Genomic DNA, 27356 nt, shown 5'->3' on the forward strand with positions numbered 1-27356 from the left:
TCAGAATTTACCATTTTTTTAAATTCATGTTTTTATACATGCCCTTTTCCTTACTTATCTATGAAGGTATTTTTATGCTGGGAACTAGATGTGTTTCCAAGTCTTCCTTCAACTGGCTTATGAATGTGACCTTTATCTTAAAACCTGTTTATTCTATGTATTCCATAGCTTTTGTGACTATTTACAATATGCATTGCACATTATTGACTTGATCCAACATACTGAAATCAAAGAAAAGACTTCCCATTGACCTTGAAAATTGTTGGATTAAGCCTTATGCTCCAAGTAAAAGTAGTTGTAATGAATGACACAAAAATGTAATAAAGAACTCATTTATTGGCTTATTAAGCTTATTAAAATAACCTAGTGTAGTTTATTAAGTTTTAATTTACAAATTCAGATTCAAACATCTACCTGAAGCTCCAGTATATTGACTGCTGTTATATTTAAATACATTTTGGTAGAAACTTGTTACTTCTCCTCTTCTACATGTCCATTCAGGTGTTCATGCGCTGCTGAATATTTTCCATAATCTTCTGAGGACTCACTTGCTCAGTGTCAAGTTGTTCATCAGTTGCATTTCTTTCCATTTCCTGGAGCCTTTCTCAATGCCTTGCTGAATCACTATGTGTGTCATTTCCACTTTCTTCCTGAGTGCCTGTCTGCTTTTTTGGGGCATGTGGTAAATGGACTGCCAGTCACATGGGCACCTGTATTCTAAGCTCTCCTTGACGAACAGCTACATACGGTTTTATGCTCTCAGCTGTTATTTGCTCAAGCCAGCGAAGAAGCTCTGAGATATATTGCAGGAAAGCAGAGTAATTTTCTATAGTTAGATCAATTAACCTTTTGGCTTCACTGATTAGCTTTGCTTGGGACTGACTAAGCTGCCCATAGATCTCCCGGAGTTTTTCTTTGAGTTGCTTGTTATGTTCATCAATTTTCCTCTTAGCAGCTGCAGACCAATATCGGATTTTTTCCTGAGCAGCAGATGAGAGTTCCATGATCTTCTGTTTTCCTTTTCCTTCAAAATCAGTTATAAGATCATAATATTCCTGACTGTAGATTTCCACCAATTCTCTTACTTGGTCTGTCAGGCGTGTAACAATGCCAGCAAGATCTCCAACATACGTATTGTGCCAATCCACGAGAAGATCTATGATATCCTTCAGCCATTCCAGTACCTTGTCTTCCACCTCATAGTATTTAACTGACAATCCAAGTGTAGTTGGATCAAAATATTCCTCCCGCAATGACTTTACGTAGAGGAGCAGCTGGTGCAGCTTTTCTGAGAGGTCCTGGAACGTCTTCTGGCTGAAGTCTTTGAACTGAGAAACATATTTTTTAACATCTTTTGTCAAGGATCTCAGCTTCTGGGCAAAGTCTGAAGCCATTGCATCTTTGTACAGCTGTTGTGTTTGGACTTTAATGTCTTCAAAATTTTTGGATTGCAAGCTTCTAACCATTTCTTCTACCTTCTGAAAAACTTGTTGCACTACTTGTTTCAGTTGCTTCAGCCTTCCTGCAAAGTCAGCTTCCTGAAGAGTAGCAAATGTCTGCCTGATTTTTTCCTGCAAATCTTTCAGCATTGCTTTAATTTGATCAAGTACATTACGGCCTCTAAGAATTGTTTCAGAAGCAGGAAGTCTGACTTCCAGCTCATTGATAGCTGCAATCAAGGCATCAAAGTACTCCTGAAGTTTTGAAAGGCATACATCAGCACTTTTTGCCACCTTCTCTGTAGTCATGATGTATATTTCTGCACCACTGTACTTTTCAGACAGCCCAGGGACCTGGAATTTTGTGGTTTTCAGGAATTCAGTGGCTGAGTCAATTATGTGTTTTATTTTCTGGTGGTACTCTTCTATTATGTCAATTAAAACATCCAAAAGTTTTGCTTTTATTCTTTGATAGTCAAACTGTTCAGCCTGATCTGCTGCTCTTCTATAAAGCCGTTTAGCTTTGAACTTCAGCTCCTGATATTTGTCAGAGGCATCATTAGCAGCCGTGCGAAGCTGAGCATCTATTTCATCTATTTGATTTGCAGCAAAAGTGTATGCTTTTTCAGCATTATTCTGCATTATATTCTTCATCTTTAAGGTGGCAGCACTAATTTCCAGTCCCATATGCTCCTTATGGTACCGATTAACATACCTATAGACTGCATCTGTCATTTTAGGCACTCTTTCTTTCAGACCCAACAGCAAGTCTTTGGCAGCATCCTCATTCCAGTTGAATTTCATTTGAATCCGCTCAGGTTCCTTGAAGGATATCTCACCTTTTAGTATGTCAATGTCCTCCTGGGGAGCAGACTGAAAATAGAAAACAGGGTAAGAAAACTCCAATATTATTTATGAGCGTATTTCAACATTCTCATTGTTGCATCTTTAATTTTGTCATTGATTAAGACAAGCACTCTCCAATTTTTTGTCCACTGTCTGTTTGCTGTCTGTCTGCTCTCATCTTGAAAGGTTATTTTGGAAGAAATTATCTCGTACCAAGCTACTTCAAGCTTCTTCAAAGAGCAAGGCTAGAACATAACTTAGTCTGGTCTTCTTTAATATCTGACTGCAAATAAGATTTTTCCTTCCTTTGTATTAAATGCCTATCATGTCTCATAAGGGAGGTGAATTACTTGGGAAAATGAGCCTTCTACTCATTCCTGAAATCAATTAAAGTGAATTCAAAAAGCATTTTCTTCATATGAAAATATTACAGGATTTAATTTTGTAATCATTAAAATAAATGAGACAGTTTAGACAGAGTAGTTACTAAATCCTCAAATGAGAATATATTTACATGTATAGTTTTTCCATTTTTATAGTAAATATTGAATTATGAGTTTCTTGTTATCCCTAAATTAGTATATAATTTTGGAAGGTAAGATTTTAATTCTGAAATTATTGCAGTATGCCAATAATAAAAGCATGTATTGTAACATATTAAAGGATTAAAAAAGACACTTCACAGATGCTCTAACCTCTTCTGGTGGCCTTATTCCTATAATGGTCACTTATGTAGTAATTCTAAGTAGCCATGAGGCTACTTAGAATTACTACAACCCTGGGCTATGGCTATCTATTAAACCTGATGGGTAGCTTATCTAAAACTGACTTTGTACATTCTACCCTTTCAGTGGGTGTGCCTTCTTGACCATAGGAGATGGAAAAAATAACTGTGTGAAGGAGTTGAAAATACCTCTTTACACACATAGTACTTTTAGTACTGGAAAGGCCAGTGTAGGAAATAAAACCTTTTATTACTGATAATACAGTTTTTATTTGGTAGTTAATTTATATCTCAACATAAGCACACACAAAATTTAAAAGAGAACTTTTCCTCTGACCACATCAAGCATTTTTGCTTTTTATTGCTCATATCAGACTTACCTGAGTTTGGTAGTAAACTCTGGCAATGAAAATTTCATCATCCCCTTCAAGGACATAAGCAAGGGTCCCGGCTGAGGGTGAGGATATTGAGCCGGATGATTTCCTTTCATTCTCTTGGTAACACACATGAACATCTGTGAAAGTTGGGCTGATGATATCTAGTGACAAAGTGTCCTCCAGGGCTCTGAAACCACAGTAAATACACAGCTATGAATCAATGCACAAAGCACAAGCCCAATGCAGTATGTCTGAATACAGTAACACCTATAATTTCATATATATACATATATGTATGTATGTAAACAATGCCTTTATCGTGAAAATAAAATGTAGGGTTTACTATCCACATTTCTTAGAATTTAGCCTGACACATTCAAAACTTTATGCCACTGCAATTTTCCTGTTTTAGATAAAACTACATTGAGCTCTGTTGAGAATTTTCATTAAATTAGGGTAGCAAAATAAAACCTGTAGCTGTACAGTTGTCAGCTTTCTACAGATTTTCACAAACTGAGTGCAATTTTTCCACCAACACAAGTGTAGGCACTACTGTTTATCTGCATTTGTACTTGCCTTCACCGATTCTGTCCCTTGGATGTATCAACACAACACTTGCAGATCAAAACAGGCAGTAAGACAGCCAAGTCTGACGTGGGCACTTGTGAATAAAAATTACTCTATAATGGTTTGTGGTGGCAGAGGGATCCACTGAGAAGAAACCTAGCTATGTTGATGGTTAGATCTAGAACTGCTCTGATTAGAAAATACCGTGTTTATGTCTCAGCGGTTTTCTGACATGGGGCTGGTGAGAAAAGCTGTTCTAGAAACCCTGAGAGGGAACAGCTTTAAAGTTACCTTGAGAAGGAAAAGGACACAGCCAATTGTGTGTCAAAATAGGTGGGGTAGATACACAGGTTCTTATCGATTACTGCAAAGCACCCTAGGGCATTAGAGATCAAAGCAACAACTCATCACTTGCAATTATGTCTATTATAAATTGTATGATTAGAGCAAATCTTTACCCAAATCCTGAAATAGTCAGATTTTCCTTGTAGTTGGCACTCATGTCACGATGTGAAAAGCTGCCGGTTGTCTTCATAACAAACATGCCTTCTTTATATTCATAGTTTGAAACAACTGTAAAAAAGATTTCAAATGTGTGTATTACCAACAAACAATATAAAAGACATATCCAGTTGTATGTTTGATGGCCAGTTGTGGGGTATTTCACTGGTATGTCAAATTATGATTCAAGAAACTGAATGTCCATAATTCCCAAATAAAAAGATATGAAAAAATTTGTTTGACAGCAGCATTTTAAAATTCACATTGTATCTCAACATGGATATGACACACATATATATAGTCATTAGTCTTCAGGGTGACTGACTGAGACTCTGATAGTAATTTATGAAAAAGTGCCACTGCTGATAAAAGAAGTGTTCTCTAACATCAATGCTAAATAGACAAAAACACCTTCATATGCAAAGGCCTGGGGAAAAAAGATCTGAAAAAGCCTAGTCTACAATAATTTTTATCCCCTAAAATTATGGAATATAGAATTTTAAGGTCTTACCATTCAGGTCATATTCCAGGAATTGCAATGTTGAGCTGCAGGTGGAGTCAATGGAATGTTCAAAAGAGTCCTTCCTATTTGTCAAGTCTGTTCTCCAGGTGACATTGTACAAAGGGGAAGACACTTTGAAAGATCCAGTCAAGGCACCAAATGATGGGATGTAAATTCCAGCAGGCAAGGATATTTTCAGAGGGGGGATCTCAATTTTCTGTTCAGGAATGGTAATTGTAGGCAGTTCAAAATCTGCAATTTTATTAGCTACTTCATCAAGGTCTACAGAGAAACTGCCAAATGAAACACTCTTTGGTAAAGTGAATTGAGACATAGTTACTTGGTATTCAGGTATTGTCACCTCAAAAAATGGCATTTTATATTCTTCTAAAGTAATATAATTTGCTCCTACATCCACTTTGGGGAATCTTAGTTTTGGCAGTGCGGGCAAATGGACATCAAATGGCATTGTGCTTAGTGTCTGTGGAATTTTTATGTTGCGCATGTCAATGGTGTATGCTGGGACCTGGAGAGTGGTGAAAGGAAGGCTGAACTCTGGAGTGCTGAGAACAGGGCTTGGGGCCTTTAGGTGTAACTCAGGAATAGTGACAGTGAAGCCATCAGTCAGCTTATTCACAGGTATGGGGAAAAAGTAACCATCCTCACTCTTTGTGTACACGAGGGATGCCGAACCATTCAAGTACTGTTTCCTGTCAGCACTGGTAGTGACGTCCAGCTTCCAAATATCCCATAAGCTCTTCTCAGAAATGGGACACTTGATGTCTTTGAGGAAATCCATGTATCCTTCCAAAGATCCAGAAATAACAAATTTTGCCTTTGATTTTTCATTTGATAACTGCGTATCATGACTGAGAGATAATGAGTGAATTTGGCCTTCACCCTTCCAGCTAGCTTTCTGGTTTACAGGACTGATTTTCACTACAACAACCTCATTAACTGATGCCATGCCCAGGTAGGGATTTGGCTGAATGGCTTGAATCTGAAGATCTGCTGATACATCCCAAGGAGCCAGCTCTAAGGTTGCTTTGCATCTCTGAGTCCCTGTTGTTGTGAAACGAGATGTACATCGTGCATAGTTCTTCCCGTTGTGCTCCCAGACAGCATAAATACGACGGGTAGATGCTTCAACTGCAAGTAATTCTTTGATTTCAATGATCCAGAGTCCATCTGCTTTAGAGTGGGCCTCAAACTTGAGGGATGACCGAGCTCCATTAGCATTCAGATAGGCATTTGCCTCATGGTCTAAACTTCCAGAAAATGCATTTCCAGTGTAAAATACTCCATCAATATCCCCAGTTGTAGAAGATTCTACTGATATGTAATATGTAAGGCTCTCTAAAGCAAATTTGTGAGCAATTTCTCCCTTAGCGTTTGTACCATATTTGGGAGTATTAAAATCATACATTAATTTTATTCCTGAGGAAAGAGTGGGTTTAGATTTCGTATTTCCAGAAAGTTCTTGGCTGAAATTAATTTTTAAAACTGGTGTATCGACCTCTATATTTGTTGCCACTGAAGCTTCCATGATCCTCTTTAAGAGAGTGATAGTGCTATCATGGTTTCCTCCTAGATATTTGTTATTACTCAGGGACAATGCTGTGGCCAGCTTCAACCCCCTTTTTCTTGTCAAACTTGTTGAACCATCCAGCTTAAATCGCAGAGTTTCAATGACAGAAGAGGATGAGACACTGAGATGTCCAACAATATCCGACTGATTGAACAGCCCAGCATTTGCAGCTAAAGTGATCACACTGGATTTAAATGAGAAGTCATAAGTAATGTTACCCATGGCAGGAACTAAGACATGGTTTGCTGAGCTGTTGATTCTGAATCTGGGAAGCTTTAGTGTGCGTAGGTCCTGAGGGATATGAAGGACTGGAAGCTCAACAGAAGGTACGACTAGTGTGTAAGATGGAACTGAAAAGCCAATAATTGGGACTGTGAATCCTCTTGTGCTTATTTCTTTTGGAAGAGTGAAACCAAAGGCTGGCATCTCAGCAGTGAAAGGAGAGACTTCAATATTCACAATTGGAATGGTGTATCCTGGAATCCTGAGGGTCCGTGGTAGTTTGTTCAGTGATGTTTGTATTTTGTATTTGTCAAATTTTGTTTTGGCTTCATTATATGACTTTGTGAGAAAATCTAAAGCTGCATTTCTTCCTTTCTCAAAGTGTTTGTTGAACAAAAGGATGTTTTTATTAAGTACTTCATGCACTTTTGCTAAAGGAAGTGGGATTATATGCATGTCTTTGTTTTTCTCATACTGAGCATTCAAATTTAAATCAAAGGATTGTCTTGTTGTCTTCAATAATTCCTTCAGGCCTACCTGTTCCCACAGCGAATAATCTTTCAGCTGAGGAGTTTTGATTCCAATGTAGGGAATCTGAATCTGAGGAATGGTTAGAGGAATATTTAGGAAGTCCAGGTTGGCATCTCCATTCATTTCGATATGAGCTTCAATTCTGTCATCATTGTTGCCAGCAGACATATTATGGGAATATCTGTACTGATTGAATCTGCCAGTAGCTTGCCAGTTGATCTGCTGAACAGAAGAACTGAGGGCAAACCCATAGTTATTCAGAAAGTCAATTTTGCCAGTCAGTTTCATTGGGAAGCTGATTTTCACATTTCCATCATTGTTTGTTGAAAGACGAATTTCAGAGGGGTTTGCCAAGAAGGAAAGCTCATTATTTACAGTTCCAGTAATCCGTCCATGGAGCCGAGCATTATGAGAGCCTGTTAATTCTACTTCCATTCCTAGAAGCTCTCCTGTGCCTTTCACGTTCAGAAGGCTACGTCCCACACGCTGTGACTCAATTTCAGACTGAATCTGAAGTGCTGCAGACATTAAGGAATGACATTCATATCTCATAGCTTGGTTGACTTTCAGGTATTTATCATTTATTCTGTTGTTAGCAGAAAATGTAATACTGGGGCCCTCAACCTTGAAAGTGGCATGTGAATCATGAGTGCCTTCATCGGAGAAATTAGGTGAAGCCCATTTCCAGTTTCCTTTACCAGCAGAGGTAAATGATATGTATCCTGCTTCTATCTCTGTTGTCATGTTATTGACCAGATCAGCTTGACTGGAGAAATCAGCTTGTGGAATATTCAGTCTGTGGGAATATGCCGTTCCACTCTGCATCCAAATTTTTCTTTGCAGCTTGACCATTAAATTATTCTGTAGTTCTATTGAATTTTTCTTTGTATGTAAGTTTGCTCTAGTTTCAGCTTCACCTTCTACTGAGGTCCCTAAAAATACCACTTCATTGGTGTGATCAACTTTAAGGAACCTATGGTTGACTTTCATGGCATTTTTAAAGTTCAGCTGCTTCATGTCAGGGGCCAGGAGACGTGAATCTGCAATCACACTAAAAACTAGGAAGTCTAATTTGGATGTCGTTTGAGCTGAAATGGAGGTCACAAATTCTGGACTGTTTGCAGATGTTGTAGTATTATGAAGCTCAGCTTGTGTAGACAGTGTGAAGAATGGAGAGGTGACTCTGAAAGCACCAGATAATTTGCCAAATGTAGGGACAGTCACAGCATGTGGGATACGTGGGAGCTGGAACTCTGGTATCTTTATGTTAGGAATCTGGAGTTCATTTAGATTTAGCTTTGGAATCAATAATTCTGGTATTTGAAACTGAGGCATTTGTATTTCTGGGAAAGAAATGTCAGAAAAAGGCATATCTCTCATCTTCAGATCTTTCAAATAGACATCGATAGATGGTAACTGAAACTCAGCAGACATGAATTTGTCTATTGTTCTCACAATCATAAGCTTAATCTCAATCAAGTCAATTGCAAAGGAAGGTACTTGAAAGGTATTTAGAATTTTAAATTCTGGGGTAGTAAATTTCATTGGGATTTTCATGTCCTTTAGTCTCCTAATATTGATCTCATAGGAGGGGACAAGGAGATCAGTCAGTGGGACAATGAATTCTGGTGTTCGAAATGTTGCTTCCCGAAGACTTCGGAGGCTAACCTCAAAGGCAGGTATGGTGACTATAACCATCTTGATTTCAGGGACTTTAAATCCAGTTTCAACAAACTGTTTTATATTTTCAGCCCAATTTTTTAGATCATACTCTTCAGCCAACGCAGTGATTTTTTTTAAAGCTGTGATCCATTGGTCAGAAATGTATACGACAACTGAATTGTAGAATTGGCTTATCTTCTGAAGACACCACTGGAATTCTTGGGAAATATCCATTTCAGAAATCCTCTCTTTCAGGTCTTCCAGATGTTCATTCACCTTGGCTTTGAGATTAGCAAATGTTGTTGAGTCAATGAGCTCCCTGAGCCAGTTAATGATTGCAGCAAGCTTTGTGTCCTTTAGTTGTTCCATGTATTTGGAAATCACAGATCTAAAATCTCTTATATATTGTTTCAGTGCTTCTGCTTTCTGTGGAAGTTCTAGATTTCTGAGTTCCTCATTTATTTTCTGTGTCACTTCTCGAATTTTGTTATTTGTGTCATCGACAAATTGGTTATAATCAAAAGCCTTGAGCTTTTTAATAACCATATCAAGGAACCTGTTGACTTCCTTTATCATCTTTTCATAATCAAAAGTTTGCACTTTCTTGACAGCATCATCAACAAAAGCAACAACTTTATCAAAGCAGGACTTCCCATCGATATTTTGCAAGTAGATGGTCAGTTTCTGGACAGTTTCTTTTATTCTGTACTTGTTAAGCAGTTCTATCATTCTGTCAATTAAAAAATATATCTGCTTATCAATTTCATATTTTACAATCAGTTTGCGCATATGACCACGGAAAGCGCTGATCTTCTCAGATACTTCATATTCCTCTATCCAATTTAGAATAAAGTCTTTGATTTGTTCAAGAATTTCATTAATTTTTTCGATTGGCAAAGATCGCTTAAATTTTTCTAAACATTCTTTAGCATCAAACGCTTTAATCTGTCGTTTCAAATTTTCTGCAATGCTTCTGACATCAATATTCTGAATCTGAATCTTGAGTTGTTCTAGGTTTTCCTGTATCCTAGCTGTAATCCCGTACTCATCATCTACATTTTTAATCCAAGCCAAAGTGCTGCTTCTGATTTTGTTAAGATCATATTGTCGGAAAAAAACCCACAATTTTTCAATGATGTTGATTACAGTTGTTCTTACCTGATATTTGTTTTCTAGAGCTGTCATTGTTTCAACTATTTGATCAAGAAGTTGTGCAGTAAGTGCTTTAATGTCATACTGCTCATAACAGTCTTTGATGTATTGCTCAATTTCTATCAGATAGATCTGCAGCTGAGACAGTATTTCTTGAAGATTGTCCATGGCTTTTTCCAGCATAATTTGGAGATCATCAGATGTTATTCTGTAGTCCTTTGTGAAAGCAATAAAATTATTTTTCATGCTGCTAACTTTGCCTTTGATATCTAATTTGTCCATGTAATCGCCAATGTCCTGTGGCAGTTTGTCCAAAGTTGCCTTGTATTTTTTCATGTGTTGTTCTATGTCTATGTTCTTCAGGTAACTTTGTATGGCCTGCAGTGTGGATAGAATGGCGCCCCTGAGTTTTTCAAAGTAAACTGGCAAATTTTCCAAGAAGGGCAGGCTAATAACATGCATATCTTTATTTTTGTCATACTTCACAAAGCCAGAGATGCTGAATTCTTGAGGCTCCGATATGCTGTCCCTGAGACCCAATACATCAATCAAATTAACTTCTTGAGATGTTAATGGTAGTATGACTGATGTGTCCATTACAGAGAGATCTGCTAAAGCTCTTCCATTAAGTTCCACACCGATCTTTTCTGCATTATTGAAAGCACTGAAATCTTGTGAATATACATTATTGTTTAGCTGACTTTTCAATTTCCAAGCACTTGACTGCTCTGATGGAGTAAAAAGCATATGAACTTTGTTGTCAAGCAGTGTAGTGTACCTTCCTCTAGACTTCAAGCTATGGCTGGTAGAGCCTCGGTAATCATGGGAGATAGTGAAAGCAAGAGGCTCTGCTTTAAACAAGAATTTGCTGTACAGGTCTCCTGTGTGTTCACCCACAGCAACCAGCTTTCCATTGGCATTGGTGTGTACGTCAGCGGTGATGACAAATGGGGACATAGTAGAATGCACAGCATTGCTGAAACGGAGAGATTTGGAATCACAGTTTGTGTTCATGGTAACTGAGGAAGAAAGTCCCGCCACATCCAGATGAGTTCTGTGACTCACTGCTGCACCTTGAACATTTGCCACGGTGTCTGTTTTGAAGTCTGCAGTTAGACCAGCACATGTGAGGGTGTAGGCGTGTCTTATTTCATCTTCTCCGTGGGCTCCTCTGACATTGCCACCCAAGTTCATATTCAGAGGCTCGAGAAGGAGTTCTGCTTTGTTGGAAACTTCTGTTTTAGTGTATTTAAAATTATTGCTCAGTTTAGCTGTTAGTGAGCTAGGCTCCAGCTGAAGGTCAAAAACATGTTTGTGGAACTTGTCAAAGCTGAAGCTGTTGTCTAATTTTGAAGCAAACGTTAAGGATAAGCCTGGAATATTCAAATCATTTGTGTACTCCAACTTAATATCTTTGAATGATCCTTGCAAATTATTTGAGAATTTGAGTCCTTCTCTATTAACTCTGAAGTTTAAAACATGTTTGTTGTCCATACCCAGAACCGTACTCTGATATTCACTTCCCAGTGTTATTTCTGTTAGGCTCACTCTTCCACCTACGTTGAACTTTGCATTGTTTTTCCCATAGCGCCCAGAAGAGGACAGTGACATGGAGCCTCCAGCAGTGTCAAGCTTGGCATTCATTTCACTCTGCATTGCCAAGGGACTCAACTGCACGTTGGTGGTTGCACTGCTGGCTAGACCATACCGATTGACATTGAGTGATGACTTATGTGCAGCTCGATTCTTCTGATCAGTCAGGGAGATATCGGAGTTGAAAACAAGATCCTGGGAATTGAGAGAACCTGCAAACAAGGCAAAATACTGGATTTGCTTGTAAGTGGCTTGGTACTCTGATCGAAGTGCTGCCATCTTCTTTGACAAAATTATTTCAAGCTTATTGACGCCTGCAGTATGTCGATAGCTCCCGTTGGTTACAGATGACATTTTCAGCTGGCTGTTTTCACACTTCAGTGAAGCTGTGTTCTTTAATAGTCCATTTTGTACATCAGAAACTGAAGTAATGGAAAATGAACCATCACTGTATCTGCCAGATATCTGATTGGTAGCCTGAAGGTAAGAAGAATCCAGTTTCAGATTTGATTTTCCTTCTAAAACCCGTCTCCTTTCATTGTATGTGGTAGACAGAGTGTAAATGCTTCTTGCAAACACAGAAGCGACTTCCAGCTGCCCTTCCATTTTGATGTTATTGGTATTCACATTGTTTATCTTTTCAGAAAAAATATCACCGGAAAATGAAAGCTGAGGACTTGATGCTGTAAGTGATAAGGTGTAGTTTGTAACTGGAATAGGTTTGGAACTCTTTCTGCCAGACAGCTTAAAAACTGATGTCAAGACTCTGTGCTCCAGGTGATGTTCATATTCACAGATGAATCCATTTCTGTTATATGATGCTTCTCCAGAACCTGAAATAGGAAAAAGAAGACAAAAGGTAAGTGCCTCTGTACCTTTTTAAGAACTTGTCTGATACCGCTGAACTTCTATGCTACTTTGAATTGCAATTACTGTTTTAAAGTTTTTTGTTTTAAAGGCCTAAGTGTTTTGGTAAATACTAAATATTTCTGTAAAAATGGCTACTATTTTGATATTTGAAGCTAAAGTTCTGAACTACAAATAAATTTTTTCTCTACACAACTAAATATAATAATGTGAAATGATACAAAGTTATGTCATTATTTAAACTTAAATTAAGAAGATGGACTCAAGAATAGCCCATATCTAACATTCCTGGATTTTAGTGTTTTCTTTATCATGCGTCAGCCACAGTGAGGAGTTTAGAAGAAAATGAAGTCAGTTTGTCTTTTTGTAGTTTGAGAACTCAAACTGCAGTTTTAGGGGAACTAACTTAAAAATACCACTTATGGCAACATATGGACTCAGATAAATGATAAGGCAATTATATATATACACTTATAAATAGACTGAGAAATAAATTGTGGGCATACCTACACATACACCTACACTCGACTTATCAACTACACAAGTGTTTGTAGAATCGTGCCTTCAGTTTTGAAGGACATTTTCTTCAGTAAGGAATATCCAGGAAAATATGGACTCTAAAATTCTTTACTGAATGACTTCACCTTCAGTGACTGAATAAACAGACACATATCTTTAAAAACAAACAGAAAGTGATTTGAGATTGTGCAACACCTGTCTTTAAATGAGTGCAGGCAAATAAATGTACTGTACTTGCTACAAGGGAAATAAAATATTAAAGTAGGTTTGCAAACAAACATTGTAGTATTAGCAAACATTCTTACCCTTCACACTGTAGGAAAGCAGCTCAAAAACTGAATCTGCGTTTGTGTTGTAGGTAGCTTTTACACTGGTTGCTCTCTCTGTGGTGCTGTTAGTCACAGTGTACGCGGCTGTCCAGTTGTAATAGTTGCTGTACACATTAGCAGAGACCTCTAACTTGCCCAGCAAAGGCACCCGGAAAGGATAGGATTTTGGAACAGTAAATCTTGGGATTCTGTATTCCTGAGATGGCACACTTATTCCCATGGACTCCATTACCAGAGGAGGTGTTTTAACAGTCTGCGGCACCCATATCTCATCGGATGATCTTCCCGCAAATGGCAATGGAATGTCAATTACAAAACTGTTTTTATTTAAGTTGAATCTGACCTGGCCTTCACTGGAAAATAAAGATAACTCTGTTAGAAACTGTAAGTTCATAAAGTATATACAGGAATTTCAATGATTTCCTACTCTGCCCATGATACTGAGCTTACTTACATGCCTATTATCAATGTCCTGACTTCAGTTTTAGAGAGAAATGCAATGATCAAATATTAATGTCAATTTTTTTAAGCATTCATTTATCAGAATTTACTGAAAGTACTTTTGGTATCAGGGAATTCTCTCAATGTTTTTTCCTCTCATTTCATAAACAGAGAGACTTATAGGTCAAGTAAAAAATAAATCCTCCAAAAACACTGACATACTTGCAGGATGCCAAATACCAGAAAAAGGCAATTATGTTTTTTTAAAAAGTGATGTATTCTTATAGAAATGCATGAAATCATATTACAATTAGACATGGTAAGATTCTAAATTATTAAGAATTTATCTATCTCTCTTATTACAAGCATTTCAAAAGTTTAATCCAAATATTCAGCTTTTTTTTTATTCTGAATAAAAGGAAATAAAAATCTAAGCATGTGACCAGGAGCTAGGACTGAAAAATGGATTGTTGGCTGAAAAAGTATAATTATGAAAAGGCAAAAAAGAAGGAAACTTGGCCCTACTTTCTGAATGAACAATAAGCTGGCAAAGATACTTTTCTTGTTTGCCTCACTGGTCTTTCATATTGCAAAATCTTCAATTTTTACACTTAAGAGCTATATCCTAAGATGAAAAATAAGCAAAAACTTCTGAAATTTGTTCCTTTTCATCAAAAGGTTTAAAAAGCAATGTAAAAGAACAGCAAAAAAATCCTATTATTAGCACAGATGAAAACAAGCTAGGAGAAAAAAGAGTTTCTTCCCTGCTTATACTTAGCTCAGGAACAAAATAGCAGCAAGAGATACGTGTCATTAACATACAATATCATATTAGTACAGTGAAAGATATTACATGGAAAAACAGATCTAAGAGATATAAAATTCAAGACTGTTCTCCATTTGTTTTTGGAATTCAATCTTATACTAGCCTCTGTTGTTCTTTACATTCATTTCAGCATTTCATTTCTATGAAATTTGACAGAAGGGTAATTACATCCATGCAAGTCCTGTGAAACTCTCTTTTAGGTAGAAGAGATGGGACCAAACTAGTACAAGCGTCCAGTCCATATGTGTACAACTTCCCTCTGAGCAAGTCAGGCATGGGAAGAGGTCAGGTTGCTCTACTGGTGGAGCTTAACCAGCATGTGTAGGGGAATGGGAAGAACTGTCCCACAGGACTGCACAGGAGAATGTAGAGCTGTGAGGGTTATGGCCGAAGTGCCTGCAGGGATGTAGGATAAAAATCTATGGGAAACATGGCTTCAGTAGTTCTGTGGCTTAAAGACTGTTGAATGCTGTATTTTTATTCAGTACACCTTATAATATAATACAATACTTTGGGATCTATTCACATACTGCATGAAGACAAATCTGTATTAAATACATGCATGAATTCCTCTGTATATATAATTTCATTTCTCTGACCTTTAAGTTCTTTGTTATGATTCCAATTTTATGCTAATGTCTACATCAAATCCATGCTGTTTTATAAAACCAAAGTAAAATAAAATAACACAAAAATATGAACAAATATCTATTTTCAGTTTCCTGTATAGCTGTCCCAATTTCACTCCTTACCTTTTCAGGAAAAGTTCTTCAGGAAGGCTGATAACAGGCAGGTTAAGTTTCTGAATGTTAAGTTCCTGCAGTGCACTTAGTTTGTCTTGCAGAGTCTGGGCATAGGGGACATCTTTTGATGTTTTTTGCAGCCAGGTGTTGGTTGCCTGCAACGAGGAGAAAAGTTTTAGAAAGTAAATAACAAGTTTTAGGACTTCCCAGTGAAGTTATCTGAAAGTTATTCGGACTAGCCAAATACTGAACTCTAAGTATCTGCTAAAGTGACTGGTTCTATCAAAGTTGAAAACACACAGCTTATTCAATCTGATGAGATATTTTTCAAGTAGTTCTTATTTTGGCTTCCATGGGGGAGGCAAGAATTCCTCAGGGCTATGTGGTGGAGCTGTAATATCTACTGAAGGTGGAAAACCATACCACAATAAATTGTGACACGATATGTCGCAGTGTCATATCTGTATGAGCCACTTTCCGATCCAGCAGTTCGTTGGCATGCTTCTCTAGGGTTTTTGGGTAGTCTGAAAAGTCAGCTGGGAAAGCAGAAGACAGTTTTTTCACAGAAGCACTGGCACCTGAATTCCACTCTAGCTCAACTTTCTCAGCATCTAAAAACCATGAATTTAAAAGAAAAGGATAAAATTAGTAATATTTTTATTTTGAGATATACTATAATGTAAAAAGATGCTTAAATTTATAGGTTGTGTATGTGGATCATGTTTTTGCCCCTACCATATCTGAGAAGAACTCTTTTTGAAACTGAGTTTCCATGAATTGTTGCAGCTGAGCTGATCTGAAGGTATGCTTTGTTTGGTGAGTAATTAACCAATGCTTCACTTCTAAGGTCAGTTTGCAGGCGAGGAAAAGAAATGGAGCCTCTTAACAATGCCTCTTCCACTCCAGCATATCTGTGGAAGAAAAAATAAATGTGAATAAAAATATTTAACTGTACTTTTTCAGGAGCAATTTCAGCATTTAAATCTATAGCGAAGGCATAATAGGTGTTATAAAAAATTAGATTGAATCAAACTTGTAAACACTGCTCTAATTCAATATTTTCAGCTTCTGGTAGTTACTTTGGAAAGTCTGTAGTAGACTATTATAATGCTACTGTGCAGATACACAATGAGTAGTTGTAGGTACAGTTATGAGTCTGTGTTAATTTCATAAGAGTGAAAAGGATGGAAATATGTACCTGTCCTGGTAAAGCTATAACTGAACCAAATTCTGAATGCCTTACTCAAGCTGAATTCTCTACTCAGGATATAGACTGTGGCCATGAATCACATAGAAACAAAACACTTGACAAAATATATGATGCCACTGGGCTTAATTTTCTTTTATTCACATTTATTTTATATCTCTGTAACTTTGTTGACTCAAGCAAATGTCTAATATTATGTTAGTGAAAATGAAAGGGAATTGAGGTCCCTGACATCTGTCCAAAGCTCCCACTGATATCAGAGGCAATTCTACAGGAACAGCAAAGACAAACACTCCCCGGGGAACCATCAAGATCACAGAATTCCGTGGAAGATTGAGGTTTATTAAAGAATGTGATCAGCCCATTTCACTATGGGCTTGTGAGGCAGACAATTTTAGAAACCCTGGCAGGCTGAACATTTTTGTTAGCTCCCCTGTAGATGTTCCCGGAAATATTCTCATCGTGAAGCGTGGGAATTTTTACAGGAAGCTCTCAGTTATTTTTGGTTTTGTTTCTTACTGAGTGCCATTAGATTTCTTCATGGAGAGATGTAATAACTTTTTTTAGAGACAAGCATATCCAGTAAAAGATAATACCTCTCTGAACAAACCTTGCTTTGTTTATATCCTTGGATTATCACACCTGCAATAACAGTAGTACAATGCATTCTTGTAGTCATGTGTGTGCAAACATGGAAGAACTACCTCAAGGAACTTGTAATACAAATTATATATATACATATGGTAGGAAAGATCAAACAATGTATTATATGTATATATTTGATGTATTTCAAATAAAATACTTTAAAGTTTTTTAAATGGGGTTTCAATGGCAAGTTTATCTGTCTCTGTATTTAAGAAATTTCTCCAAAATGAGATAAAATTTCCCCACATTTTTACATCCAATAAAATCTTTAGCTATCTTACTCAATGGTAGCTGTTAAATTCTAAATGTGTTCCTGAGCTACCTTATCTGGCCAGTAAGAGTAACTTCAGGAGTCTTCTTGTTGTTGAAGTCTAAGACAAAGGTGTATGCTTTCTTCCCAGAAATGGATTCATCAGTAATTCTCAAGTTTGTACCGAAGTCAACATCAACATCTGGAATGTGCACATCACTGGTCAAAATCTTTTTGCCTCTGTTGTACTTGAAGGTCAATGTGGCCTCATGCTGGTTTACACCTAGAAAATATAACGAACGTACTTTGGTTATTCACAACTATGGAATCTGTTTGGACTTTCCTTAAAGGAGAATAAAAAAGGATCAGCTGGTAATTCTATCACACTAAAGATCTAACATAACTTTTGATGAGTCTGATTAGCAACTGAGTCATCTCTTTTCTTCTCATCTTCTAAACACACCATGGACTGATCCACCAACCCATCAATACTTTTGGTTTTTAAATTATCCCACAGATGGTTTGAATGCTTTCATTCCATATTTCATCAGAAATGTATTTTTCTCTTGCTTATATAGAACCCCTGAACATCTCCTCATCCTTGCTTCCATGCACTAACATCACACTGTTACTAAAATCATGCAAAATACAAAATCAGCCTCTCATCATGAAAATCTTGCACTGGGATTGCATACATGAAAGGAAATGTAGTTTCTAATTCTAATACTAATTCTAATACTGCAAAGAATGCTATTAAGATTTATTACTAAAAATCTCTTTTCTGGTAAATGCCACAGTTCAAAACCAAGCAAAACCACACATGTTTTTTGGACTCTTACCTTCTGCCTGGACAGCAAACTTTAAGGTGTCTATCTGGTCATTTCCCTCTCTCTGCAGTTCGTAGTTTGCACTTGCAAAGTACTCCTTTACTTTGCCAGTGGACACTAATTCAACGTCAAATCTACAGAAGGAGTAAACAAATGTCTTGTGAATAACTTTTTTGTCCATGACCACAAAGAGAAGAAATCATACCGTTCTCACCAGCTCTCTTTCTGACCTGCTGTTGCCAGCCTATTTTGAAAGATTTTTAAAGGTAATCTTTATGTGAGAGACTACTGGAGACTAAGAGGGAAGGTAGTTAGCACAAAATAAACATAGTTTAAGTTGACATGACTTACCTGGATTCTCCAGTCAAGGGAAAATATGGAGCTGCCTCTGTGTCAGTGGAATTAGCGTGTAGTAACTTGGTGCAGAAATTTAGACCAGGAATAAAAGGCTTGCAAGAAGTTGAGGTTACTTGGCTGTCTATCAGAGTTGGAATCTCTTCAGTTTTGGCTGGAGACACCAAATGCAGCGTATTGCTGGAACAGAAAAGTCAGTCATTTATTCCCAGGACAGGTGTTCAGACATTGTCCTGTTAACAAGGTTATTTCTGAATACAACTTGCTTATCAGTGTAGGGGCTAACTGAAATAACATCTGGTGTTAAATGATGTAGGTATTATTATTGATAATTATAATTTAATGTATTGAGGCATTTGCTCTCTCTAAAATTAATGTAAGTAGTTCATTTAAATTAAATTTAAAATATTGCTATTATAATAATTTTATGTGAAAGAAAAATTAATGGAAATGGTAATAGTCTTGTATAAAATTTCAAAAATAGCAACAAATAATCTGTAAGCCGTGAATCTGAGTCCTCACTATTCTGGCATATTTGCTTGTCTCACAAAAGAAGTTATCCCAGTTTTAGAATGTCTGGGTTTTTCTGAACTGAAAATTTCTCTGTGCCTGCCCTAGCCTTTCAATTCCACCACAACAAAAACCAAGAAGAGAAGGAAGAGCATAGCCTTGAAAGTTCTCATTCAGTTCTCATTACCTGATACTGAGGAGCTTTACTGGAATCTTCGGAGCAGGAATGCTGAATTTCAGTTGTCCAGCTTTTACACTAACATGTGCTTCAATTCCAGATTCATGGAATATATTAGAATTCATCTCCACACCACTTCCAGCAAAATCAGGCATGTTTATACCCAGGTGTGTCACAAACTCAACTGCTACTGAAGGTTTAGCAATGAGATCTGCTTGCACCTATTTAATAAAAACAAAATAGGGTATTCGTTTGCCCAATATATCTTGCTGGTTATACAAAAAACCCATAACACTCCTAATAATACAGAGGTAAGTTTTATAGAGTTGATTTTGCCATTCAAAAAATCTTGTTCCCAAATCACATAATCAAAGGGCCCATATAAGTGGTAACTGTGATATAACAAATTCAGCAAGATGATAACGCCAAGGATCCCTGCCTATTTTAATGTAAAAATACTCATGCTTTAGAAAAATTTTATACGTGGAGCTACTTGCATGTATTTTTAATTCTGAAGACAAGAGTCAGTTTTCCATTGTAAGAAAAATACTAGCTATTTTCAAAAACAGTGAGCAAACTGACAAAAAAGAAATAGATCCAAGATTTGAATTTCTCTAAACACAAATCAGCTTATTTTCAAGGTTTTGCTTTAGCCATCAAGAAAGAAGGGACAAAATGCAAATTTGGAAAAGATTCCAAAGGTTACTGAAGGGCAACAAGTCCTAAATTTGAGGACTTATTTCTTATTTTTATTTAAATCTTATATATGGTAAAAAATTAAAAGTTTAGATGAACTGAAACTACTAAGAAATTTTTGTGAAATATTGACTAGATTAGTGCAAGGTAGTTATTAGAACTGTAAAGGACGAGAAATATTTAGTTTTTTAAATTTTAAGTAGATAAGTAATTTTGTGTCACATGCTTTTTCAATGTTACAATTTTAAAATGTTTCCTTTCAGGTGAAAAAATATTTTACTTGACTCAATTTTCAATATTTCTTTTAACTGCTAGTCAAATTTTTTCACTTCGAATTGGCCACAACAAAATGTTCTGTTAACTTTTTGGCTTGAACACCAAATCCACATACTGCAGCTTTTCTACTGCTGTAGTTTGAGTGCAGGGAGAGAGAAAGAAACAGATTAAAAGGGTTATTTTTTAAAGAGTGACTGAAACACTTTTAATTCATAAATTCTATGGCATTCATAATTTATGTGCATTGCATCTTAACCTAATCTAAATGTCATCCACAAATTAACCAAAGACCTTGAATGAGTTGGGGTTTTTTTAATATCAAGAACATTTTGCAATCTTTAAAATATTTCTGGTGTTACAGTTTTACCCATAAATGAAAATGTAGATTATTGGGAGGAGAAAAAATATAGACAACTATTGGGACTTACGCTTTTTTGATGAAGCTTTGCAACTACTCTGGCCCCAGGTGTTGCTATTCCAGAAAAGGCAAACTTCAGTTGCAAACCTGCTCCAGTTGGAAGCTCAAACTCATTGTCCATGAATATGTAGTGGACAAATAGATCCCTGTCAATGCCTTTTGCAATGGCTTGTGCAATCTGTGAATCAAACAAGGAAATGAACACAAAAAAATCCACACTTTGGAATATGCACATTTTGTACTTTAAAAACAGAATGACTGCAACTTGAGAATTCAAAATTTAATTTCATATGGAGTAGAGACTATTATTTCTATAGATTCCTTGCTTCAAAAAATGTACTTAAGACTGCTTAGCAAAATCTGGACTTTAAATGAATACCAGATATTTTTACCAGCTTTGATACACACAGGTTGTGTGTCAACCTAAACCTTTATCATGCTAAACCTTAACATACACATGCAAAGGTGAATAGTTTAGATACCACATAACATTCTGGCTTCCCCAAAGTCAATGGCAAAGCATTTTTTACTTTAATGAAAGGAGAGTATTACCAAAAATTTCTAAAATATACTACATCTTTTTTTCTTTTTAACATGACAAGGATGAAATTTTTAATATTAACATATATTTTCATAATTAGAAATTTAGTAATATAACTTAAGAACCAGTACTAAGATTTTGGACATTGTTCCAGTAGATATCTCAATAATACAATATGATCTGAACTTTCCTTTTTTCTTTACCCTCACCAATCCTCCAGGAGGACTCCACTTGGTTATTGTGGAGTCTTCACGGATTTCTCCGAGTCCTTCAAACTAAGCCTGGATATTTTATTTTAAATAATTTTATTTTCATGCTAGTATCAAATATTTTTACATAAGAGTTAAATACTACCTAAATCTTAAGAAAAAATCTGGTAGACAAAAAAATATTGATAATGCATATTGGTGCATCAGAAACATACCATTTCAGGAACAGTCTGAAGAGTTTTAACACTCTTTAAAATCAAGCTTCCCAGCAGTTTAAAATCATTGAGTTTCATGTACCCAAGTTCTTCTCCCAGGATTCTCAGATATGCTCTTCCTTCAGGAACTTCTTTGCTGCCTAATTCTTTTATCAGTTTTTCAAGGTTAAGTATTATTCCTTTCACGATATCCTGAAAATTCAGTCAGACAGCAATAAAAGAGATTTATAAGAAATATGCAAGATCATATATCTAGAACAGGAACTTAGTGAATATCATCTATTCTGCACATGCACTTACAGACTTCTCTCTGGACAAAGGGCCCTCCAAACACAATTAAGAAAACATGTTCTCAAATAGCATTACGGATTTCTGTTTATCTCACCAGAGAGAAGGAACGTATTGAGTAAAGCAGTAAGTGCTGTAACTACTGTATAAAAATGGGAATGCCGTGCTGCACAGAGAATGTTCTCAAGCTGTACCTGATCCTGCTTGCCATCTTGTGAGTAACCAAAATAGTCAAAAAGTGCCTTGGAAACATGCTCTGGCACTTTGCCATCAACCCAGTACAAGGCCTTGCTTGCAGTGTCTGGGAAAAATCCCTTCTCTCCAAACAATGCTTCCAGTGTTGGTTCAAACCCCTTTCCATCCAAGCCAAGCTGAAATGAACAGAAAGGACAATGCATAACTGAGACACTTCCCCCTTTTCTTTGGAACTTTACAACAAACAGACTTTCTGGGGAGCAAACAATGCATTTAAAGTGTATCCTAGAAGCCCATGACTCTTAAGAGAACATACAGAACACTACTTTTTTTAATTAATTTTATCTTTGTGGTGAGGTTCAACAAAAAACCTATGCATAGGTTGTATCTCACTTAAAATCTACTATGAGTACTTCAGTGGGCCAGTAACGATTCATTAGCACAAAGTCAATTTGTTACAGATGGGTTCATTTTACCCTGAGCCCTTTAATAACTTCAACAGGGTCGTCCATCCAGTCAGTAGTAAGTGACATCACATAACGGATGGGTTGCTCTAAAGCCCCCTGAGACCAAATCAAAGTCCCCTTGTAGTCACAATGATCTTTATATTTCTCCCAAGGCTTGTAAAAACAGTACATTATTCACAGAAAGTTGCTATAAGAAAACAGAAATGAGAAAGAAAGCAGCTGAACACTAGCAAGTGTTTTTGATAATTGTTGTACCTCAAAGACATCGCTTGGGTCAAATCCATAGGCATGCAGGGTGGTTTTCAGCATGGTTTCTTTAGGAATATAGCTGTTTGGGTCAAATACCACATTTCCTTCTACTTTGGCAGAGATGGGGTCAATTCCAGGTACAGAAACTCTTTTTGAAATCTGATAATTTTGTGAGAATTTTCTGAAATCTTTGGCTGTTGGAAGCTGATTTCCTTTCAGAGCGTCTTCAACTCGGCTTTTTAGACTAGGGAAGAGGATAGCAATTAAAGTATGATTAGTATATATTCCAAACACTCATTTAGTCTTAGTTAAGGGATTTTTTATGCCTCTTGCAGACATTCATACAGCTGTGCTGATTGCAAATGGATATCTCTCTGCACATAATTAACAGTAAACATAAGACTTAAGGGAAAGACTATAACCTGGCACTGCTCTGACAAAGCCAGTTTACTCAGCTGATGTGCTTGTTCAAATAAGCAAGAAAAGCAATCAAAAACTCCATTGCTAGATAACTACTACTGCAACTGTGGTCAAAACTTTGTTCTTCCAATGAGATCAATAAACACCTAAATTTCACTTACTCTTCAATGCCCAGCTCTTCGGAGTCCAGGATGTTGGCAATGTGTGAGGCAACAAAGTTTTTCACTTGCTCGTTCTTCTCCTTTGTGACGACTCTCAAAATCTTTGCGAGATCACCTGGGGAGGGATTTTTCATCACTAGGAGATAGGATGCTAGACGTTTGTCTGTGGGTGCATCCAATTCTTGGAATGCTTTGAGAAGAGCTGAACGGTCCTATATAAATAAAGAAAGGTTTGCATTGATGAACTGGCTCATGGATGATATTGCTAAGCCCTTTTGAGATTATACAGGGTGAAATAATCACAGAATCACAGAATATTCTGAATTGGAAGGGAACCATAAGAATCATTGAGCCCAAGTCTTTAGCGACTGCATACCTATTTTTGTACCTTATTGCTACAACCTATCACAACAGCTTCTTTGAAGTTATTTTGCTAAATTTTCTTTTGCTAGAAAACATTATAGAAGTAATGGCTTTATTAAAACTGATTTTCATAGAATCGGAGGATCATAAAATCATTTGGGTTGGAAGGGACCCTTAAGACCACCTAGTTCCAATTCCTCTGCCATGGGCAGGGACACCTTTCACTAGACCAGGCTGCTCAAAGCCCCCTCTAAACTGGCCTTGAACACTTCCAGAGATGGGGCCTCCACAGCTTCTCTGGGCAACCTGTGCCAGAGCCTCACCACCCTCACGTAAAAAATTTCTTCCTCATGTCTAATCTAAACCTGCTCTCCCAGTTTGAAGCCATTCGCTCTTACCCTGTCACTAAATAATCTTGTAAATAGTCTCTCTTATACTTTATTTTCTAATACTTCTTTTTATTTATTTTATCCCTAGTTTTTTTCCCCCTTTTCTTTTTTTTACCCTTTATTTTCTTATTTTATACATACAGATCACATTTTTACTTTAGAGTTCTGATTTTCCATTGTTGGGAAACATAAATGCAGATAAATTTTCAAAATGTGAAAAGAAAAAAAATCATTCAATCTAGGAAAAGAAGGTGTTCAAAATCTACTGCTGCAGGAAAATTAAAAACATAGTTTAAAACTAATTAATAATTTAAAAATTCAAATTTATTAAACTGAAACTGAGGTTATGAATTTCAGGTGTTTCCAGTCTCCCAGACTTTTTAAGCCTTGTCTGGAAACAAAAGCATATATTTTAGAGAAGAAATCTGTTGATATTGAAACTATCTCACCATACTGAGCAGAAATGCTCTGTATAATGACACCCATTCTGTAAGGGATGCTGTAATGTCACTGCATTGTAAACATACATCTACCCAGTACTGTTAACAATGACAATAAAATGCCAGCATAAAATAGGGACATGGTTTTTTCCTTAGTTAAACACATTTGAGTCTGGGCTAATTAATTGGTTAACATCACTTTTAAATAAGCAGAACTCCATTTCAGACACTAAAAGGAACAGATCCAAACTTCCCATTTAAACTGAGACTATCTATGCAAAGAAACTAACTCAAAAGAGCAACACCCACTAAGTCAGGAGGCTTCTGAGATACATGTATGGAAATTTACTAAAGGGGCTCTGAAAAAGTTGGAGACAGCTAAAAGGGAGATAGCAGAGTCGGAATAATGGGAATAGCTTTGTATATTCAATAACTCCTGTGAAGAGTCAAGGTGACCTGAGAACAGTTTATCCTGGTTCTTGTGATCAATTTACCTCCTCAGCAATTGTCATTTTCCTGAATGCCTGGATGGCTGCTTTCTGAACTGAAAGTGATGCAGCTTCATTTCTGATACATGTCTTCAGAGAAGATTTCACACTGGGTTTAGCTTTCTCCATTACTGCACCCATGTTTCCAATAGCCTGTCAGTGATGAAAACACAGAAAGATGATAAACACTTCTCCACCAAGAGAAGCAGAGTAATATATGTGATAATTAATATAATATAATACAGTAATATAATAATAGCCTGCATAAGGAAAGGAGGAAATAAAAATACCCGAAGTGTGAGGTATGTAAGTTCATCTTCCCCAGAACAATCAGTGCCAAGCAGGGATACCATGAAGTCTGCAACATCTGCTATTTCCTCTGTCACAATCTTCTTCTCATTGTAGAACCTAAAGAAATAGATAAACACATCAGAAACAGAAGAGGAACATGGGAAATGTCTATATTTTATTCCTAAAGACAAAATTAATGAGAATAAAAATATCCCCTAAAAATGAACACTCTTGGGGGATACTCTAAGCACTGTAATGCTTCTTTGAGGTTATTTTGTACAATTGCATGCTATCATTACTTACTTAGTAACAGAATGACTTAAGCCATAAAATGAAGCTCTACTTGGCTGATACTGGGCCATGTTAAGAATTTCCCTTATTCTTTGTGGAGTTGGAGAAGGCAACAGTCCCAGGGTGTATGTGACCAGATCTGCCACGAGTGGATTCACGTTTCCAGTTCTCAGGATTTGAAGGATTGCACTGTAACACTCTGGAGTCCCACACTGGGCCAGGGCCTGGACGGTGACAGAGCTGAAAGGTGAAGAGATGACTTCTATTAATTAATTCCCTGTAGTTATCGCTGTATGTTGACCATTTGAAATAAACATTTGACGGGTTTATTAAGGTGTTTTAATATAAATGATGTAAGCTTATGTGTGACTGGAAGCAAATTATGAAACCGCTTACCAAAAGAAGCTTCTTAGTTTTACAAGTTATAGTAATAACACAATTAAATAAGAACAACAAGTAAGTATTAACAATATCATCATTAAATGGACATATATTTTTTTCCTTCAAAACAGAATTTTCCACAACTTTAAGTATTATAATCTACTTCATTGACCCAGACTAAGTCTCTAGTCCCTTTACAGATGGAGGACATAAAGAATATGTAAACTGGCTCAAGTCCAGCTTGGACAAAAGAGTAAGGGTGTGGAATGGAGGGCAGAGTCAGACTAAACAATAGTACTCTTCCATGTCTCCCAAAGTCTCACACTCAAAACTGTGTTCATTGCTGTAAGTCACACTTGGAAGTTTGGAATTACAGCCATTGTCCTTGAGCAAAACTGCATGAAAGATATTTGGCTATAATAACGCGTCCAAAGGATCGTGTCAGGCACACACAGTTGATTTTACACTCCCTCCCTTATTTTCCTCTCTGTATAGTTCTCATAATACTTATCTTTCTGAAAGCCACTCTTTACATCTAATACACCTCTAATTTATAATAATTGCAGCAAATCGTCAGCTATAGCATGGTTTTGCCATGGCATTGATGTGGTGTTCTTGCACTGTGAACTGCTGTAACATACCTTGAGGTTTCCATCATCTTTGGTACAAGTGGGCCAAGAGTGCTGTTATGCAAACTTCTCAGCCCAGAAACAAATCTGTAAAAGAGTCTTGCTCTCTGCTGGTTCTCCTGGGTGGCTGTAAGTTTCTGCAGTTCCTGCAGGGTTTTCAGAACAGCATCACCCTGCCTGGGGAGTTTGGCATCTGTACTTTCCAGTGCAAGTCCCTTCTCTTCCAGTGCATCTAGAAATTGGAAAAATTGCATTCTTTATGTCTTTATCAGGGAGTTATGTTAACTTTTATCTTTTGTCATACATTCTGAATAAATAAAAAGCCTGCACATTATTTTATATGATAACTGTAGAAGTTTAATAGCTGAACAGTTTACAAAAATAATGGCATGGAATTTAATATAATTGTCCAAAAAGTTGAATATTTGCATACATTCTTTTACATTTTCATGACAATTATTCCTTAACACCTCTTATATTAGCATAGTTTGCTTTTTCAACTTTTAATAAATATATGCTATAAGAAATATGTTATGACTGGGATTAACA

At 36.7% G+C, this 27356-nt stretch overlaps 1 protein-coding gene across 1 annotated transcript in view; it reads right to left on the reverse strand.

Annotated features, from left to right (window-relative positions):
• Positions 1–316: 316 nt before the first annotated feature.
• Positions 317–27356, reverse strand: part of APOB (apolipoprotein B) — a 35851-nt gene continuing 8811 nt past the window's right edge. Inside the window, 23 exon segments of the mRNA XM_010393265.4 lie at positions 317–574; positions 577–700; positions 702–2312; positions 3390–3573; positions 4412–4526; positions 4966–12537; positions 13396–13772; positions 15439–15584; positions 15853–16040; positions 16165–16340; positions 17604–17814; positions 18371–18492; positions 18710–18892; positions 19410–19621; positions 20801–20968; positions 21756–21947; positions 22238–22414; positions 22961–23198; positions 23536–23747; positions 25222–25368; positions 25506–25623; positions 25810–26037; positions 26820–27039. Coding sequence (XP_010391567.2) covers positions 498–574; positions 577–700; positions 702–2312; positions 3390–3573; positions 4412–4526; positions 4966–12537; positions 13396–13772; positions 15439–15584; positions 15853–16040; positions 16165–16340; positions 17604–17814; positions 18371–18492; positions 18710–18892; positions 19410–19621; positions 20801–20968; positions 21756–21947; positions 22238–22414; positions 22961–23198; positions 23536–23747; positions 25222–25368; positions 25506–25623; positions 25810–26037; positions 26820–27039 — 12998 coding nt within the window. The 3' untranslated portion in view covers positions 317–497.

The sequence above is a fragment of the Corvus cornix genome, chromosome 3, assembly GCF_000738735.6.
Source record: "Corvus cornix cornix isolate S_Up_H32 chromosome 3, ASM73873v5, whole genome shotgun sequence".
In the NCBI taxonomy this organism is placed as follows: Eukaryota; Metazoa; Chordata; class Aves; order Passeriformes; family Corvidae; genus Corvus; species Corvus cornix.